General features: G+C 45.4%; 1 protein-coding gene across 2 annotated transcripts in view; it reads left to right on the top strand.

Moving 5' to 3' along the window:
* Nucleotides 1-1,753: 1,753 nt before the first annotated feature.
* UPF1 (UPF1 RNA helicase and ATPase) overlaps nucleotides 1,754-21,020 on the top strand; it is a 47,296-nt gene continuing 28,029 nt past the window's right edge. Inside the window, exons 1-5 of one of the 2 annotated variants that reach the window (XM_061600774.1) lie at nucleotides 1,754-2,409; nucleotides 14,847-14,989; nucleotides 17,929-18,018; nucleotides 18,754-18,921; nucleotides 19,106-19,286. In XM_061600774.1, coding sequence (XP_061456758.1) covers nucleotides 2,131-2,409; nucleotides 14,847-14,989; nucleotides 17,929-18,018; nucleotides 18,754-18,921; nucleotides 19,106-19,286 — 861 coding nt within the window. In that variant the 5' untranslated portion in view covers nucleotides 1,754-2,130. The remainder of the gene's footprint in view (nucleotides 2,410-14,846; nucleotides 14,990-17,928; nucleotides 18,019-18,753; nucleotides 18,922-19,105; nucleotides 19,287-21,020) is intronic. The other variant, XM_061600775.1, reaches the window with a different exon arrangement.

Genomic DNA, 21,020 nt, shown 5'->3' with positions numbered 1-21,020 from the left:
TTGGCAAAGGAAACTGCCCTGTGATCCAAGTCAGAGGATTGTATATCAATGCCTTGGATAGTAAGCCTTGGACAGATACTTGGGGTTGTATCCAATGCTGATCCAACCCAGAGACTAATTAAGTGCTTAAAGAGACTAACAGTGCAGTTGTGACCATTGTCTATTCAGAAAGAAGTCCCACTGGATTCAATGGGGCTTTTGTTGTTGTTGTTATTGGCCTTCAAGTCAATTTTGACTTATGGCGACCCTTTGAATCAGCGACCTCCAACAGCATCTGTCATGAAACACCCTGTTCAGATCTTGTAAGTTCAGGTCTGTGGCTTCCATTATGGAATCAATCCATCTCTTGTTTGGCCTTCCTCTTTTTCTACTCCCTTCTGTTTTCCCCAGCATTATGGTCTTTTCTAGTGAATCAGGTCTTCTCATGATGTGTCCAAAGTATGATAACCTCAGTTTCATCACTTTAGCTTCTAGTGACAGTTCTGGCTTAATTTGTTCGAACACCCAATTATTGGTCTTTTTCGCAGTCCATGGTATCCGCAAAGTTCTCCTCCAACACCACATTTCAAATGAGTTGATTTTTCTCTTATCTGCTTTTTTCACTGTCCAACATAGAGATCGGGAATACCATGATCTGAATGATCCTGACTTTAGTGTTCAGTAATACATCTTTGCATTTGAAGACCTTTTCTAGTTCTCTCCTAGCTGCCCTCCCCGGTCCTAGCCTTCTTCTGATTTCTTGACTATTGTCTCCATTTTGGTTAATGACTGTGCCGAGGTATTGATAATGGGGCTTAGTCCCAGGTAAATAGGGTTGAGACTGTAGGCCTTCCCCCGTCATAAACTACACTTTGCAGGATTCTTTGGGGGAAGCCATGTGCTTTAAATGTGGAGGTGACATTCTTGGATAGTCTCTATTAATTACTGCACTCTGAATTTTGTCCTGTTGATTTGTAAGTCCTTCTATTATGGTGTTTTATATTTGTGCTGTTTTAGTATAAATATTTATTGCTTTATTTTATTTTATTAATTTGTTGTATTAATAAGAGATCACCAGTTTCATTTAGTATGTAATTATTTTTAAAAATATTTATTTTTATATTTATTGCCTACCCTTCACCAACGTCCCAGTTGTGATTTTAGTATGATGTTAATAATAGTTTGCTTCATTAACAGCTTCCTAATTCTGAGTAAAAAAAAAACCCTTCCCCTCTATAGCAATGCTTAAGAACGTGCCCCTTAAACGCTTTAGCCAATCACATTCCAGCCAGCGGCTTTCCCCCGCCCACCTTGGGAGGTAAGGGGAGTGGCCTTCACGAAGCATTTCACCTCAGTGAACCTCAAGGCCCGCCCCTCCATACGGGAGGTCGCGCATGCGCACTGCTGGCACAGCGTTTCCTCGCGCGTCTGGCCTGCGTAGCGTGCGTTGCGTACTTGAACGTCGGGTTCAGTCACACTCTCTCCTAACGGGGGAAAAAAAGGCAGTGAAGGGACAGAGAGACGGATAAGGTTAGGGCCTCAGTTGGCTCCAAACCCTCCGGACCTCTTGATTGGCTGTTCTCCGTGCTTATCCTTTCCACGTTCTCGTCCGCGTGTGCGTGCTTCTCGTCTGCGTCCTGATTGGTCAGATTGATTATTCACCCCCCTCAGTTTCCCGCGAGTTGGCCTGTCTCTTTTTCGCCTTCAGCGCAAGAGATCCTGATTGGATTAAGTTGAGCTGGGGGGCGGGGCTTAAAAGCGTCGCCTCCTCCTCCTGGAAACGACGTCTTTGCTAAGCGAGCGCGACAGAAGAGTTTGAAGGCAGCGGAGGGCGGCGCGCAGGCGCCACGTAGGAAGCCGCGCGTGCGCAGTGAGGCCCATTCTCTTCCTTTCTCTCTCCTCTTCCTCCCCCCCCCCGGTGGGCTCGCGCCACTCGCTGCATACGTTAGGCCGCCCGCCCGCTTATTGGCTGGTTCGTTAAAAGCGACCGGTCGACGAAGACGGTTGAGGCCTAAAGTTCCGCGCAGGCGCACTAGGCGGCTCGCTCTGAGGAGGCCTCTCGGCTCGCCCGTTTCTCGACGCCTCCGTGACGGGAGGGAGGAAAAAGGAGGACCCGGTTGAGCCGCCGCCGCCGCCATCACCACCACCATCATGAGCGTGGAGGCGTACGGGCCCAGCTCCCAGACGCTGACTTTCCTGGACACGGAGGAGGCCGAGCTGCTGGGCGCCGACACCCAGGGCTCCGAGTTCGAGTTCACCGACTTCACGCTGCCCAGCCAGACCCAGACGCCGCCCGGAGCAGGAGGCGGCGCGGGCGGCGGCAGCAGCAGCGGAGGAGGAGGAAGCAGCTCCGCGCAAGGCACCCCTGGAGGCCCCGGAGGGGCAGCGGGGCCGCCCTCAGCCGTCTCGCCGGGGCAGCTGGACGCCCAAGTGAGTCGAGGGGGGAAACGATAGTTTGTTTTCTGGACCAGACGTCGATCTCGTGGGTTTCCGTTGAATAGGACTTAAGCTAAACGCATTTAAAGTACACCCCCCCAGAGGATCCTGGGAACTGTAGTTCGCCAAGGGTGCTGGGAATTGTAGCTCTGTGAGGCACACAGTAGACTAGCGATAGACTACTTGGCCCAGTTATGAGGAACTTTCCTGGCAGGCCATTGGTCTGGTTTTTGAAATGTTTCCTAGCTGATTTTAATCTGCCATCTGTCGGGAATGCTTTGATCTGGATTCCTGCATTCAGCAGGGGGTTGGACTTGATGGCCTTACATGCCCCTTCCAACTCGACTAGTGTATGATTCTATGAATAAGTCTACAACAGAGCCAGTTAACTGCTGCTTCTTTTATGATGCACTGTTATGTTTCTCTATCTTAACTATTCTGATGTCTTTTATTGATTATCTCCTTTGAATGCGTCTGTGACCATATATTGATAAACTAACTAGCTAGTTCTGTGAGGGGTGAACTATGGTTTCCAGGGTCCTTTGGGGTAGGGGGAGGGAAAGTGCTTTAAATGCATGCAGCCTTAATTGGAAACAGCCCACTGGTGTCTCCTCTGCGTTTTGCCCCTCATGGGAGCCACATTTTCTTTCCTGGAGGCCTTTTGGGCCTCACATGTTCCTTCAAGTGGGGAACACCCAACCCTCAAAAGATGCTAACTCCCATAGGCTGAGCTGGAGTCCACGAACAACAGCTGGAGAGCCGGAGGTGTTCCGTAGCCTGGCTTCAGACACCTTTCCTAATAATCCCACCAGCTCTGTCAAACACATGTGGAGGACCTGCCTTGATCCATGATGGGAGGGGCCAAAGGGAGATTCATTATGTTGCTCTTCATGTACACATGTGCATATACAGTTCCCCAATATCCCTTTTCCCTCGTCTATAGTGAGGAAGAAAGGCTGCTATTAACCGGAAAAAAGCTACATAATACAGATACACACATATAATTGTAGAAACGTATGTGCATGGCTAAAAGTGGTATTTTCTAGAAAAGAGCATTAGGGAAGGGTATGCACATATCTGCGTGTGGGGCCTGATTATAAAACTTTTTGACTTTAAACCAGACTCCCCCCCCCCAGAAATCAGGCAAAAGGAATATGAAAGAAGTGTGTGTGTTTAAAAATGTGTTGTATCCAATTGTTATACTCAGAGTAGACCCATGGAAATTAGTGGACCTAAGTTAATCATGTCCACTATTTTCAATGGAACTGTTATCGGTAGAACTAACATTGGCTACAACACAGTATTTCTTTAACTAGAGAGGAGACAAGGTCAATAGTGGAGATAGTATATGTTATGTGTGTGTGTGGGAAGCTGAAGGAATACGAGACAGCATGTGTGTCTAGTTTTAAAAGTAGAGAGAAAGAGAGGAAATTATATGGAGGGAAGCTACAACTGGATGGACATAACCTTTTCTGGCTAAAAGCAGGCCTTTTCGTGTTGATGGGAAGAAAGATTATTATATCTGTGTATAATATGATAGATCACGGGAGGGAGATGTGATGGGTTTTCAGTGGAACTTAGTCACAACTAACCCATAGCTGGAGTGGTGCCAATGTGTGTAACTTTGTATGAAAGAGCCTGTGGGGCAAAGATTGAAGATGTATTTTGTGTGTGTTTGTGTTGTAAATTGGGCAGAAAATATTGGAGGAGTGTAGCAGTATTGCAAAAAAGTTTCCTCAAAGTCAGAAGTCTTCAAACTGTTAATTAATTTGCTTCTTCTATATGTAACTTTTAGTCACTTTGTCAGTGAACCAGCTCCTTCCTATTTTCCAAAGACTTCCCTGCCTAGTCATCTGAAGGCAACTTTTATTTGCCGCAGGTGACTGTACAAATGACAAGAGCAGAATATAATTTTGTGCAATAGTAGTTAACCAGGAGGATATTTGTGTATGTGGAGATGGGGGCAGGGAAGGAACGAGAACTAATACAAGGTAAATACAACACAAACACTTCTTTTTGTAGTTAAAGCAATATTTTAGGAGAGGCAAACGTGGGGAGGCTGTAATGTGCAAGGTGCATATGAAATGAGTATAAACAAGGACAGGGTTTCTTACCAAACTTGTAAGGGATTTATTAATGCTGAGAGTTGTTGTGTGGATCAAGCAGCACAGACTGTAGTAGTGTAACTTCTGAGTAACTAGGTGTGTGATAAACTGGGGGGTGGCAAGGTGTGTGTGCCTAATGAGTACATCCTATGCTAGTGCCCAGGTAATTAAGAGATTTCCAGTCTGCTCTCTGGATTTGCCCTGGGTAGTAGTGTTAGTGCACTCTGCTTTTAAGACCAGGCTTCCTTGTGCCTTCTTCCTTCCTTCAGGAAGTTTATTCAGTTTGTGCTGGTTGTTAAAGACAGGTGTAGGGAAAGGCAGCATTTGACACCAGCTATGTTTCCTTGGAAAATGTATTTTAGGATGGAACCTCTCTGTGCAGGTGTGAGTTTTCACATGCCTACTTTGATGACTTTGTGACTCCCTTCGAAGAATCAGTTGTTGGCACACTGGAAATATTGCAGGTTAACCTTGTACCTCTTCCTTTCTGTGCTTCCGCATTAACCTTGGGCAGTTTCCCCTTTATTTTGGCCATGTAGATCCAGGAAGTGCTGCTTATCTTCACCAAGTGGTAGCTAGTGGTACAAAATACTCTTGTAGTCCCATAAGAGACATATGCTTTAAAATGCAAAAAACCCTGTCAGCAAATTCCCATATTTCCTCTGGTATACACTACAAAAAGGTCTTCCTGAGAGAAATGTGTGTGTATAAGTGATAGTAAGTAGCTCAATTTCCACTTGTGTAGGGACTTATCCTGGCATAAATTTGAAACTGGGCTGTCAAGTTGGTGTAAACACTCTGCCCAATATTAACAAGCAGAGGTCCACAGCCGTGTAATGCTGGGGCTGATGGCAGTCCAAAACATTTGGAGGGCACCAGCTTGGTAAAGGCTGGAATGAAGTGTATGGAAGGGATGGCCACGTGCAGGCCCCCTTCCCAGAACTCTTGAAAAAGGAAAGGCCTGGCTGAGCAGAAGAGCACTTGCTTTGCATGTGTGGAGTAGGAAGAGTTAAGCGGCTGCTAAGTCCAGTTATGGAATGCTGTTGAAGTGAGCCGGACTTCTGAAATAAACAGCTTTGTGGTCCTTCCTGCTGAATCTGAGCACGGTCTCCATCCACGTCTTCGTATATGTAGCCAATCGTATAATTGCCGGATGGGTGGTAACGAAGTCCCACTGCCTTGGTAGTCAGTAACCGGGAGAGTAACATTTCTGTTGAATGTGCTCTGGGGATCTTGCGGAATAGCCAGGTTTCCATGGCATATTTTTCTCTCTTGGGCTGCTTACTGCTCTCATTGCCACCACCCGCACACGTGTAAGAACTGCCCTAGGGACAGAGATCACTGAAACCTTTTGACAATTACACCATCAGACCCTCATCCTTGGTCTGATGGTAGTCAAGCATGGCTGTCCGGTTTCAAGACTATAAAAAAGCCATCCTATGCTTTGCCAAAATGTAGGTTGCGTTTTGTTACCCGCTAAGTCAGGTAGCAAATTGCCTGCCTGTTTGACCTGCTTTAACTGGCCCTAGTTAGGTGGTGACAGTGCATAGTAAGTGGCCTTTACTGTGTAGTAAGAGAGACTAAGGTTGCAATCCTAATCATGTGTATTCTGATGTAAGTCCCATTGAATTCAGAGGGGCTTTAGATAAGTGGGGCTGGGATGTGCAGCCTAACAACTAAAGAAGATGAGCACTTGGACTGTGATCTGTATATTTGATCCCTATTGAAAAGCGTTTTCTATATGGTTATTTTTAAAATCAGGTTATGTCTTATAAACTTATTGGGTTGTATTTAATTAAATCGTATTCAGAGTAGACCCAGTGAAATTAATTAACCTAAGTTGTCTGTTAACTTCAGTGAAGCTACTCTTGAGTAGGACTAGCATATAATACCACCCACTGATGCTGGGCTTTCCCAAAGATCCAGGTGGACACTGTTCTTCTGTAGCTGAATATAAGCTAATTATCTATTTGGAAAGAATTAAACATAGTGAACAACCACCCTGTAGGTTTGTATAGATTATACAGCCACAAGAGTGGCTGTATACTATAGCCAGCGTGGATTATTGCATTCCACAATGTTAAATTGAAAATATCCCCCATGCCATTCTGATGCTTCCCATAAGCTCATTTCAAAACAGAACATTACAAATCATATAGTCCTGAACTCAGAAACGCTTGCTTAACAGCCCTTTAAATTTTCATGGCAATACACAAAACAGTCAGAGAGAATCAAAAGTTCAAAGTCTAAAAAGAGAGAGAAAAAACCCAGACCCCTTTTGGACTTTTTTCTGTCAGAGTTCTCTTAATATGTTGAAATTAATTAAAAATCAGCCATGTTCACAGAGTACCTGTAATGCTATTACTGACCTTGCCCCATACTCTGACCTTCATCTTCTGCAGTTAAAAAAATAAAAAAAATGCCTGGCTGATTTAATTAATTTAATAAATTTTACATGGAACTCAGTGATAACGTCAGGCATTCTCAGTAAGAACCAACTGTCAGTGTTCTCAAAGCCAGACTCACAGCCATTGGGCTTGCCTAATCAGGGGGACCTTTATTCCACTTTAGACAGTCATGGCTTCCCCCAAAGAATCCTGGAAAGTGTTGTTTGTGAAGAGTGCTGCGAGGAGACTCCTATTCCCCTGACAGCTCCAGTGGGCAGAGTGGTTTAACAGTCAGCTGCTCTGATTGAAGCTCTGTGAGGGGAACAGTGTCTCCTAGCAACTCTCAGCACCCATCACTAACTACACTTCCCAGGATTCTTTGAGAGAAGCCATGACTGTCTGAAGTGAAATCAAGGTCTGGTGTGGATGCGGCCAGGGACAGCTTTGGTTTAAATTAGGGTGGGAGGCTACATGTGCCTGCTGTAGAATAAAAAGGTGGCGGAAACGCTGAAAAACAATGATACTGTTCACACTGTTTTCCTTTTGGAAAGGAAAGGGGCTTCCCCTCTGCCCAGTGCCCATCCACCCAATCTCCTCCCCTCCCTGCCACTCCCCCAGGTCAGTTTCACCTATCCTAAACATGACTGCAGAGAAATAAATCCCATAACTCAAAAAGTATACAAATGATCAAACCCTCCCTCCCCCTTCCTTTGCCCCTTCCTTTGCCCCTCCCTCCCCATCCCCTTCCAATCCCCTCTTTCTCCTTCCCCCTCCTCCCCTCCCCCCTTCCTCCTCCTCCCCATGGTCAGTTTTACCTATACCATTGAACTCAATAAGCATGCAAATAATCAAGCCTGCTCTTCCCTCCCCCTCCTTTTGCTCCCCTCCTCCTCCCCATGGTCAGTTTTACCTATCTTAACCATGATTGCATAGGAGTAAATCCCATTGAACTCAATAAGCATGCAACTGATCAGACCTGCGTTTCCCTCTCCTCTCCCTTCCTTCCCCTTCCTCCTCCCCTCCCCTCTTCCTTCTCCCCTGCCCACTCCAGCTCTCCCTCCCTGCCCCCTGGTCAGTTTTACCTATCCTAAGCATGATTGCAGGGGAGTAAATCCCACTGAACTCAATAAACATGCAAATGATCAATCCATTCTCAGCAAACTTGCACAGGATCCCATTTCCTACCTCCTGGATTAAAAAGCAGAGAAATTAACTAATAGGCAAAAAACCTTGTGGTTTAAGAACATATCTATACCCCACAGATATTTCTATCAAACTTTAAAAAGCAGGGAAATTGGGCAGCTATAGTGAATGCACCAGGGGAGCAGGAGACCTGACCTCCTCTCTGAGATATTGGATTGCCCTACAAAGTTGTCAAAATGCAAACACCGTTTGGGTTGGTCTTTCACAGTCCAATCCACTCCCTGTGTAGCTTGGAAGAATTTGGTAACATGTGCCTCTGAGCATACGGTGAGTGGTGGCAACATCTGCAATTAGCCCAAATAATAGAAAGAAGACATGTGCTGTGCTGATCTTGTTTTAGCAGGGAGGAAACAACAATATTAAGACAGTTGATATAGTTCAGATAGTCACTTTAAATATGTCTGATTTACTTTTCAATTAGTGAAATTTCCTATAGTAAATCATTCTCTTTTGCTTCTGTTTCTGTGAATATGTGAAGTACAGCAACACTTTGCAACACTAAAAAAAGCTCCAAAAACAATTGTGGAATAATGGCACTGACTGTTCTGCATAATAGTTTCTAATGGACATCAGGAGTGTCTCAGTTTGCACAAGATAAAACAGTGGGAGATGAAGTATATTCTAGCAAAATTCTAGGTGTGCTCTGTGTTTTTAATTGACCATGCCCATCTTTCCTTAAGTGGAGTAGTTTAAGCATAGCAGGCTGAAAATATGCATCTTGGACAGACTGAGTTTGCTTTTTCCAACAGTTAGAGTCATTGCTTAAGTAGCAAAATATTGTAATCCGTCTGATTTTACATCAAACTGCAGTTTCAGATTCAACTGTTAATGCGCCCAAAATAAAAATAGAGCATAACCTCCAGTTCGAAACACAAGAGGCTGTCTTCACCATCATATGACATTGACCAAAGCAAAGGCTTTGAAATTAATGAAATTAAATTTGACACAGGTTTCTAGGATGAATAATGAGGGAAATAAAAATTCTAGATGAGATTCTATGTAGAATCAATAGTAACACAGGAAAGAAGTAGGAAGAACACCAACAAACATACAAAAATGTGCAAGTGTTGCCACCACTCACCATATGCTCAGAGGCACATGTTACCAAATTCTTCCAAGCTACACAGGGAGTGGATTGGACTGTGAAAGACCAACCCAAACGGTGTTTGCATTCTGACATGTGTAGGGCAGTCCAGTATCTCAGAGAGGAGGTCAGGTCTCCTGCTCCCCTGGTGCATTCACTATAGCTGCCCAATTTCCCTGCTTTTTAAAGTTTGATAGAAATACCTGTTGGCTGTAGGTACATTCTTAAACCGCAAGGTTTTTTGCCTATTAGGGAATATACTTACCGTTGTTATATGTTGGCTTAGGAAATGCACGTGGGAAGCCCAGCCAAAAGACTTTCTTTAGACGAAGCATTTTTTGTGCAAGCTGCTTTCCTTGCCTGCACACTGCTGCTCTTCCAGCCAATCTTGTCTGTTTTCTTTTGGCCTCTCCAGGGGATGCTCCCCCCACTTGCCCTGTGGCTTCAGTAGCTTTCTTTCGGGCTTAAAACTTCTTCTGTGACAGTTTTAGCCCTCGGTCTTTAAAAAGAAATAAGCAGGATCCAGCTGTGTAATTGGAGAGGAAATCTCCTCGCATCCAGCTGAACAGCGAGTAAGATGAGATGAATGTCATGGCCTCTTTCCTGGTTTGGGCCCTGTCCTGGTGTCCCGATGTCCCTTTTTTCGCAAGGCATTTGCATGCTTGACACTGTCAAACCTGTTTGGTTATGTGTTCTAGGGAGGATTTTTAAAATTATTTTAATATAATAGCTGTCCATATTCTTAGTGAAAGCGTTAAGGGTGGTGTGGGTAGCCCAGTGTAGCTCCATGCGTGCTCAGGAAGCTTGTTGAATGGCCTTAATCGGTTGAACTAAGGGAAATGGCTGCTCCCCTTCCAAGTCTCCTTCCCCACATTTTAACTTCAGTAGCTCTGTATGGCAGGTTAGGGGTAGGAAATAATGACTGGACTCCACTCAGTGAGCTTCATAGTTGAGTGGGGATTTGAGCCCAGGTCTCTGAAGTTCAATGCTCTAGTCACTGCTGGACCCAAAAGAATTCTGTCCATAAAGTCCAGGAGACTGCATGTGTTTTTGAGAATGTTCCCTGAGCCTGTGTGGGGGACTACATAAGGGGTTTCCATGGCCTGCTAGTTCAAATTAGCAATGTGACTCCTTAAGAGCAAGTTCTTTGCTTCTGATCCAAAAGCTGGCAAGAGGGAAAGACCAGTTTGCTAGCTTGCTGAGTACTGGCAGAGGAGAGGTGTAAGAGCAGGAGTGGAACCTTTAGCCCTCCAGATGTTACTGAACTACAACTCCCATCAGCCCTGGCGAGTTGTAGTTCAACATCTGGAGGACCAAAGGCTCCCTACTCCTGTGTAAGTACACCAGAAGAGCCCTGTAGCTATATCAGGCCAAAGGGGACCCATCTAGTCCAGCATACCATGTTCTCACAGTGGCCAGCCAGATGCCCCAGTGGGGAGCCCCCGAGCAGGACCTGAGTGCAATGGCACTGTGCCCACTGAATTTCTGTGTTACCCACTGAGAAAAGAGGGCTTCCCTCCCCTGCAGCCAACATAGGGACCAAGAGGACTGCCTCTCCACCCTTGCTGGCCTTCTCATTTGTCTGCATGCAGTTCCTTGTTCCTACCTGGCTAGTGGTCTTAATTACACTGCTCAGCTAAGGGGTGTATGGCTCTCTGCAATTCAATCCCTTCCAAGGGCCCGGCCTTCCCCCCCAACTATCAGCCACTTTCTTCCAAGCAGAGAGAAGGGAGGGATAGAGGTTAGGGGTGCATAAGAATCGATGTGCAATGGCAGCTAGGAGTGTGTTGACTTGGTAGGGCTGCAAATTTTAACCTTGCTGTTTTCATCACAACAGGACTTGTACAGCACTTGCAGTTGTGCAGAATGTCACTGTCTCCTCACTAAAAATATATCAGTTCTTTGCACATCTATGGACAATGGAAGAGCTTCCATGAAAGACACCAAATATGATTTTCAGGCAAGATTGACTCCAGAGCTCTTATTTAGAAATTAAGCCATACCACATGACATAGGTTTCTGTATTCATGTATTGATTACATCTGCACATTCATTGCCAAAAAGTAAACAAACACACAGAAGTTTTAAAATGTGAGGAACTCTTAAGAACATAAGAAGAGCCTGCTGGATCAGGCCAGTGGCCCATCTAGTCCAGCATCCTGTTCTCACAGTGGCCAACCAGGTGCCTGGGGGAAGCCCGCAAGCAGGACCCGAGTGCAAGAACACTCTCCCCTCCTGAGGCTTCCGGCAACTGGTTTTCAGAAGCATGCTGCTTCTGACTAGGGTGGCACAGCACAGCCATCATGGCTAGTAGCCATTGATAGCGCTGTCCTCCATGAATTCGTCTAATCTTCTTTTAAAGCCATCAAAGCCGGTGGCCATTACTGCATCTTGTGGGAGCAAATTCCATAGTTTAACTATGCGCTGAGTAAAGAAGTACTTCCTTTTGTCTGTCCTGAATCTTCCAACATTCAGCTTCTTTGAATGTCCACGAGTTCTAGTATTATGAGAGAGGGAGAAGAACTTTTCTCTATCCACTTTCTCAATGCTTCCAGTTGCATGCCGTTTTCCTTCCAAAACAAATCAATTTAACTTTTCATTATCTAAAACTCTTTGTTCCTTTAATTTAGAGGAAAATGTATTCCAATCAGTAGAAAAAAATGTTCCATTGGAGCCAGAGCACAGCAGAACATATTTGCAATGCATGGCTCAGTCCTGAAAATGTGAAGTAGTAATCTCTGGTCATGTGCAGAGTACATCACATCAGACTAATCATAATCAGTTTCTGTTATGCCTTCGGTTAGGGAGAATATCTTCCAGGTTTGGGAAAGGATGTGGAGTCATATCCAGACAGGTATACGACCCAAACTTTTCATTTTAGAAATCACTGACAAAACTCATAAAGCTAGAAATAATAGGACCAACATTTCCCTCCAATCTTCTGCATTGAAAATATTCTGAACTTAAGCTTGTTGGAACCAGATACACACAACTTTCCTGGAAATACTTTGACAAATACTCTGGAATTGCAAGTGGCTCAGATGAGCTGCTCTGCTCCACGCAACTTTTAAGGGAAATGGTTTATGCAGAGTTCGTTGCAACACATGCGTAGACACCCACTATTTCTCCTCCCAATCCCCCAGTTCACAAAAACAAAGGCAAAATGATTAAGTAAAAAATAGATATTTATTATAGAAAGAGACTTTGCTTGCTTGCTTGATCCCTCTCCCTAGGAAAGGTCACACACACAAAATACTAAACTAAACAAAAAAGTTCCTCAAAGTAGGAAACTCATGTTGTGTTTCTGGTTACCAGTGAGGAGATCTGGCCTTCACGGAAAAGCTCTGAGCATGCTGACAACCAGGCTAAGGCTACGCTATAGGGCTGTTCTTTCCGCAGGCCCGCTTCAGTCCTGACCCCTTCCTAATCTGCCATACTGTCTCTGTTGGATAAGCCTGATAACAACAGATGGTGTAGGAGTCTTCCCAGTACAGCTGATAAGCAGGCAGTCCAGGGAGGAGACCTCTTTGCCATAGGATTAGGATTGGCTGAGCAGTGCAGAGAACCAATTGGTCAGAGAACAGGAGATTGACAGAAATGCCTTCACAAGCCTCTGTAAATTCAAGAAATGATGAAACGGTGTGTGGGACAGGAAGGAGTGTGCAGCTTTCAGATTTTAGGGTGATTTTTTTTTAAGTGCTTGATTTTCTTATAATAATAGTGAGTCTCTTTAAAATAATAATAATAATCTGGAGTTAAAAATCTGGGTTTAGTGTAAATGAATATGTGCAATATTTAGCCCTATGAGAATGCGCATTCTCTCAACATGGAATCATGTCAAATCTGTCAGGCTCCTGAGTTAAAGGCTGCTTTTCTGTGTTAAAGAGTGAACTGGGATTAAAATACCTGATTTCTAAATGATATGCTGCATTTATAGTAAGTAGTACTGTGGCTTTTGTATTGGACCCATGGACTAGGGAGCCCCCACAGATGCTAGAATCCAAGGAGTGGTATTCTGCGTCTCAGCAGGCTCACCCGTTGACAGTGGTCTCCTTCTCCTTTTATACCTTCTCACTGTTTTGAGATCAGCAGTGCAATTATGAAATCTCATTAGGCTGATTTATAGCAATTACCCCCATAAAGGGCTCATGCACACATGCGTGCGCTCTCTCTCTATATGCATGCATGCACACCTACACACCCTGTACATTGTTAAAGAGCTGGGCTCCTGCTGGGAGGAAGAGCGGGATAAAAATCAAATAATAAATCAAATAAATCAATAAATGCAGAAACTTTGACAGAGCCCTCCCATTCGGAGCAGCTGAAGCATATTATTCCTGTATGCAAGCTAATAATAATAATAAATTTAATTTTTGTGTCGCCTATCTGGCCGAAGCCACTCTAGGCGACGTACACATTAAAATTCAATAAAATACAATATAATACAAAATAGAATACAATGCAGTCAACACTAATACAGCAGTATAAAACTATGTAGGGCAATCAATAAACAATTATAAAACAATTACAGAAAAATTAGCCCACTCCGGAAATCCCGAAGGCCTAGGACTTCAAGCTAGGACTTGAAGCAGTGAGCTGCCAAGATGCCTCAAGCAAAGGCCTTTCCTAAGCCTCTGTTACTGTTGGTACTGAGGTGTGGATGTTGAAGAAGCCCTTAGCTTGTGCCTCACCATGCAGAGGAACGTTGCTGGTGTTTCAACCTTTGCTTAGCCCCTCGTAGAAACGACTTGCCAGGCAGGCAGGTGTAGGCTAAACAATGGTAAAAGTCTAGCAGGTGGAAATGCTCCCATTTGGTTGCCTACAAGTTGAATGGGCTGGTTTCAAAATTCCCTGGGTCCTTATTGGTGCTTAGATGCCCTACAGTGTTTGACTGAACCTTGTTCTGGGAGTACATAAGGAATGGAGAAGGAAAGGGAGAACTCTTGGACAGGCTGTTTCGGTATAGTTAGGCCCAAGTGTCAAAGCACTTCCCCAAACCTCTCCTGTGATGTGTGGCTCTTAAAGCACAAGTCTGAGGAAAGTGAGGGTGCAATTTGAACTGAGGGGCATTCTGAGGAAAGTGAGGGTGCGGTTTGAACTGAGGGGCATCCAAGTTACAGGGAAGGGAGTAGAGGGAGAGGAAAGGGAGGGAGCAATAATGAGAGCCAAAATCAATAAGGCTTATGGGGAGAGGGGAAACTTGCTTTAAAAGCCTTCCTACTAAAAGCTTTTTAAAAGGCTTGGGAAAGGATTGTTTCTTCTAAAAAGGCTATGAAGTTATTTATCAGGTATTACAGTAATGAATTCAATGTTCTGTGCATGTACTTGTAAATAGCTACTTGTCTGTGATGTCCACAGTAGCACATTGTCTCCACATAACAAAAATGAGCAGCCCAGTAACATACTCCATGGACTAACAATTCAGCTTGCAGGACTGCCCCTCTTAATGTAGCATTGGCAGGGATAGAGCGTGTGCTAATGAATCTCTTGTCCTGCCCCCAGGGTTGGCTGTTTTTTTCCTTTAAAACAATATCTGAAAGACGCTTTGTGTCTGCCCGACACTAGCTGCATGTGGCTGCTTCCCTCCTAGCTCTTGTTTCTGTGAATCTTGGTTTCATTATTTTTTAAATTACCCCCCCCCCCCATTTATAGGTAAACGGGCCTGATGGCATCCTCCAAAATGGGGCAATCGATGACAATGTGCCTAAGACCAGCCAGCTCCTTGCAGAGCTCAATTTTGAGGAAGATGAGGAAGACACTTACTACACCAAGGATCTTCCTGTGCATGCTTGCAGGTAAGGCGAGGTTAGGGGAGATGGTTGGGCATAAGGCATGGTAGAGGAAGATGGCAGATGAGGGATGGGAGGGGATTGCGCCTGATATCCCCCACAGAGCTCCTTCCTGTCTTTGGTATTGATGGATGCTCTACCACTGTCTCCTCCAGTCTTGTGCTTTCGCAGTTGAATGCCAGGTCAGTCCATAACAAAGCCACGCCGATCCATGATTTGATCCCGAATGAGCGGACCAACCTGATGTGTATCACTGAGACCTGAGGGAGTGGGGCAGGCCAGATCTGATTCAGCTCGCCGCCCCCCCAAGAGGTTCTTAGTACATCAACCCAGACTGGAGTATGGGGAAGGTGTTGCTGTAGTCCATAGGAGACCACTTCCCGTCACTGGGAAACCCCTTTTCCTGGAGCAGGACTGGTGTGTGGCCAAAGGACAGGTTAGGGATGCTGTTGGTGTACCACCCACCCTGCTGCACAACAGCCTGCCTGACCAAGGTGGCTGAGGTTGTCTTGGGTGTGGTGTTGGAGGAACCCAGAACAGTGTCTCTGGGCGATTTCAAAACCTGTGCTGATGATGCCTCAGGTTCATGGCCTCCATGGCAACCACGAGACTATCTCAAATGTTCCTCGGTCCAACACACAGAACAGAACATACCCTTGATTTATTCTGTGCTCCATGTGGGGAGAAGGGTGTTCTGGAAATAGGTGGGATGGATATCGCCCCATTGTCATGGTCAGACCATGTCCTGGTGAAGTTTGAACCTGCAAGGCCAATTCTCCCCTGCATGGCTGGGGATGGTCCACCCTTAGAGACTGATGGAATTTGAAAGGTTCCTGATTGCTCCCGCAGACAGAGCAGGTGGTTCTCACTATGGAATGGCTAGACTCGTAGGGCCATTGACACTTACTCCTGAGGGTGCTGTGGAGCCTGATTTGCCCCTTGGTATACTGAGGAGCTGCGGTCAATGAAATGGATCGAGAGGGGGCTGGAGCGTAAGTGGTGTAAGTCTTGCTCCAGAGCCAACTGAGCATGTGTCCAAGCTCATAATCAGGCCTGCCACGTGGCTATGAGGGCAGCAAAGAGATCTTACTTTGCTGCCTCCATTGCATCCTTGAGGAGCTGCCCAGCAGAGTTTTTCCGTGAGGTCCAGAGGTTGGTCATGCCTGACCAGGGGGGTGGACCTCTGGAGCACACATTGTCTGACTGTAACTGGCTGGCTAAACACTTTGCGGATAAAGTTGCTTGGCTCCGCAGTGATTTAGATGCTGCTTTTGTGGCAATGCAAGCTGAGATGTTCGGCTGAGATGTCCAACATCAAATCCAGTGTTGCGGCCTCAGTTCCAGTTAATGTGGCCTGGTGGTGTGGACAGGATGCTTGCAGTTGATGTACCCAACCACCTGCTCATTAGAGCCTTGTCCTTCCTGGCTTATTAAAGTTAGCCAAAGTGTGGTGACTGAATGGGTCATGGGTGTAGTAAATGCACCTCTGTGGGATGGAGGTTTGTCTGCTGCCCTCAGAGGCAGTGATGTGTCCACTTCTTTAAAAGCCCACTCTTGACTCAATAGAGTGTAAAAACTTTAGATCAGTCGCCAACACCCGTTTCTTGGTAAAGGTGGTGGAGAAGTGGTTGTGGAGTAACTTCAGGCATTCCTGGATAAGACTAATTACCTAGATCCACTGCAGTCTGGGTTCAGACCCAGTTTCGGAGTTGAAGCAGCCTTGGCTGCCCTTGTGGATGACCTTCAGCAGCTTTTGATACCATTGAGCATGGTATCCTCCTGGACCGGCTCAGTGGGATGGGTATTGGGGGCATGGTATTACAGTCATTCCATTCTTATCTACAGGGCCATGTTCAGAGAGTAGTACTGGGTGAGTATTCCTCAGCACCCCGGCATTTGCGCTATGGGACTCCTTTCCCCAGTGCTCTTTAACATGTACATAAAGCCACTGGGAGTGGTCATAGGGAGTTTGGGAGCAAGGTGTCATCAGCATGCCAATGACAGATGAATCAGGAGATGCTGTGAAAGCTCTGGATCAGTGTCTGAATGCAGTGGTGGACTGGATGAGGGCCAGATGAGGGCTTGAATCCTGGGAAGATGGTGGCTCTTTGGGTGGGTGGTTCCTGTGTCCGGGAGATAGGCAAGTAACGTGTTCTGGATGGGGTCTGGTTCACCATCTATGGCTGTTCCTGGGCAGGATTAGCCTGACCACTGTAGTCCATGCATTGATAACCTCAAGCCTGGATTGTTGCAATGTGCTGTATGTGGGGCTTCCCTTGGGCTTGATTCAGAAGCTCCAGCTGGTGCAGAATGTGGCGGCCAGACTACTGATGGGGGCACATCTCCGACAAGATGCGACACCATTGTGAAAACATCTGCACTGGCTGCCCATCTGCCACCAAGCCAGGTTCAAGGTCATTGTATTAATTCTCAAGGCCCTGAACAACTTAGGTCCAGGATACCTTAGGGACCATCTCAGCTTTTACATAACAGATTGATCACTGAGATCGTCTGCCAGAAGAACATAATTGGTCATCTCCGAGCTCGTAAGGCTCATTTGACAAGAAGAAATTGAGCCTTTGGTGTTATCGGCCCAGTTCTCTGGAATGCTCTGCCAGCAGAGGTTCAGCCGGCACCTTCTGTATTAAATGCCTGCTGAAAACGTTTCTATTCCGCCAGGCTTCTGCTGGCAATTGAGCCAGTATACAATAGTTAATTGATTTCTGATTTTAAGCTTTTATATGGTTTTATTCTTTGTTTATATATGTTGTAAACTGCTTTTTTGTTTTGTTTTACATGAATATCAATATTTTTATGAATAAAAAAATGTAAACCGCTCTGTGAGATCTGCCTGAAAAGCAGTATATAAATAAAATAATCTCAAGTTCAGGGCAGGATTTTGATGACATTAGAGGCCAAAACTTACAGTGTGTTCTCTTCCTTAGCTACTGTGGCATTCATGACCCAGCATGCGTGGTCTACTGTAACACCAGCAAAAAGTGGTTCTGCAACGGACGTGGGAATACATCCGGCAGGTAAGCGAGATAGCCCCAGGAGCGGTGATGGTGGCCTTCATGAAGATGGTAAAACAGAGACAGCTGCCTCGCACATGAGTCGGATCACTGGTCCATCTAGCTCAGCACAGCATCCTCTGGGTGGCAGTAGCTGTCCCAAACAGAGAGGCCCTTCAGCGGAGGGGCCGGGGGAGGCCCTGAGATCTTCTGTGTGGGTGTCTCACACGTTAGCCCTGCTATATTGTATTGCTCCCTTTCACCCAAAAATGCCTTCAAGGCAGCTCTCAAAGGTTAATCCAAAAACAGAATTGCAGTAATAAAATATATTTCTTAACAACAATTCCTTAAAAAGAGCAATATCTCAACATCGTAGGTGGTATCCCGTATTCGTCCTACTCATAGTAAACCGATGTCTGTGACTAGCTTAGGTCCCGTTAATTTTAATGGGTCTGCTCTGAGTTGGACTTGGATGCAACCCTACGTTTACAACTAAAAAGATAAAATTCAGCTGTATTCTTCCAGTGTTTGTCTCCCCGCACCCCGATGCTAGTAGAGATCAGGGTGCCCCCCCCCGTCCCAACCGAGGCTCCTTTTGAGGCTTACTAGATGTGGTGTGGGACATCAACTCACACTTGATGGTCTCCAGCATCCTTTAGTGCTCTCACTCACACTTCTGAGTTTTTTGCATCGGAATGAAAAAGGACCTCGGCTGTTTTGCAGCTTAACCCAGCATGCCTTCCTTCTCTGTTTTGTTAGCCACATTGTGAACCACCTTGTGAGGGCCAAATGCAAGGAAGTGACTCTTCACAAGGATGGCCCTCTGGGTGAGACGGTCTTGGAGTGTTACAACTGCGGTTGTCGTAACGTGTTTCTCCTCGGCTTCATCCCTGCCAAAGCTGACTCTGTGGTTGTCTTGCTGTGCAGGTGAGAGAATTTCCTTTTTTAAGAAACAAATTGCTGGGTTTTAACAGGACAGTCTCAAGTCTTGTACAGTCTTCATAGGACCTTGAGTTCTGAAAACTTTTTTTAAAAAATAATCATGCGTGTGAATCTTTGTCTTTCTTGAGCTCATCTAATAATCCCCCCCCCCAATATTTTGGTTGTGCAGGCAGCCTTGTGCCAGTCAGAGCAGCCTGAAGGATATAAACTGGGACAGCTCCCAATGGCAGCCTTTGATTCAAGATCGTTGCTTCCTTTCCTGGTTGGTCAAAATTCCTTCCGAGCAGGAGCAGCTGAGAGCACGGCAGATCACGGCTCAGCAAATTAACAAGCTGGAAGAACTCTGGAAGGTGCGTAGGAGAGTTTGAAGCCGGGAGTGGAGTGAAGAGAGAGGTCAAGAGGAAAGACAGTCATAAGTAGATCTGTTATGTATGCTGCTGGGTGCAGAATTCAACTTTCTGATAATTCCTTTTTACTTTTTAGTTTCAAGGGCCTTGGCCTTACTACTGTGAAGATCAGAGAGTTGAAAGGGGCCTCTAAGGCCATCGAGTCCAATCCCCTGCTCAAGGCAGGAATCTAGCTTAAAGCATAGCCAACAGGTGGCTGTCCAGCTGCCTCTTGAATGCCTCCAGGGTTGGAGAGCCCACCATCTCCCTAGGTCATTGGTCCCATTGTCGCACCGCTCTAACAGTTAGGAAGTTTTTCCTGATCTCCAGCCAAAATCTGGCTTCCTGCAACTTGAGCCCATTATTCCGTGTCCTGCACTCTGGGACTATTGAGAAGAGATCCCTGTCGTCTTCTGTATGACAACCTTTCATGTACTTGAAGAGTGCTATCATATCTCCCCTCAGTCTTGTCTTCTCCAGGCTAAACATGCCCAGTTCTTTCAGTCTCTCCTCACAGGTCTTTGTTTCCAGTCCCCTGATCATCTTTGTTGCCCTCCTCTGAATCCGTTCCGGTTTGTCTGCATCCTTCTTCAAGTGGGGTGTCCAGAACTGTTCTCAAGATAAAGCTTAACCAGTGCCAAATAGAGGGGAAGCAGTAGTTCACACAATTTGAAAACTGTACTTTTGTTAATGCAGCCTAAAACAGCATTTGCCCTTTTTGCAGCCACATAACATAGTGAAAACAACATGCAAAAGTGCATTATTATTAGGAGACGTTGCTTGCAAAAATGTATGCATTAGTAAAGATTGCCTACAAAGATGCCTTTCACACTAAAACATCCTTCTCCAAAACTGGGCGCCGTACTCAAGATGAGGCCTAACCAGTGCTGAGTAGAGGGGAACCAATACTTTACATAATTTGAAAATTATACTTCTGTTAATGCAGCCTAAAATAGCATTTGCCTTTTTTGCAGCCACATCACACTGTTGGCTCATATTCAGCTTGTGATCAATGACAATTCCAAGATCCTTCTCACATGTCATATTGCTGAGCCAACTATCCCCCATCTTATAACTGCATTTGGTTTCTTTTTCCCAAGTGTAGAACTTTGCATTTATCCCTGTTGAATTTCATTCTGTTGTTTTCAGCCCAATGCTCCAGCCTATCAAGATCCTTTTGAATTTTTTTTCTGTCTTCTGAGGTATTAGCTATGCCCCCCAATTTTGTATCAGCTGCACATTTGATAAGCATTCCCTGCCCTCCTCATCCAAGTCACTAATAAAAATGTTGAAGAGTACTGCGCCCAGGACCCAGCCCTGCGGTACCCCACTTGTTACCCCTTAGTTTGAGAAGGAACGAGCACTCCTTGAGTATGATTCTCTAGCCAACTGTGGATCCACCTGATTCCATCCAGCCCACATTTAGCTAGCTTGCTAATCAGAATATTGTGGGACACTTTGTCAGAAGTTTTGTTGAAGTCGAGATAGATTATGTCCTCAGCATTCCCACAGTCTACAAGGGAGGTTACTAAATCAAAAAATGAGATAAGATTAGTTTGGCAGGATTTTTTCTTGATAAATCCATGTTGGCTTCTAGTAATCACTGCACTGTTTTCAAATTGCTTACAGATTGACTGCTTTATAATCTGATCCAGAATATTCCCAGGGATTGATGTCAGGCTGACTGGTCTGTAGTTC

This window comes from Rhineura floridana, chromosome 18 (genome assembly GCF_030035675.1).
Source record: "Rhineura floridana isolate rRhiFlo1 chromosome 18, rRhiFlo1.hap2, whole genome shotgun sequence".
Taxonomy (NCBI): domain Eukaryota; kingdom Metazoa; phylum Chordata; class Lepidosauria; order Squamata; family Rhineuridae; genus Rhineura; species Rhineura floridana.
The sequence above is the reverse complement of the archived record's forward strand: the minus strand, read 5'-3'. Positions and strand labels throughout refer to the sequence as shown.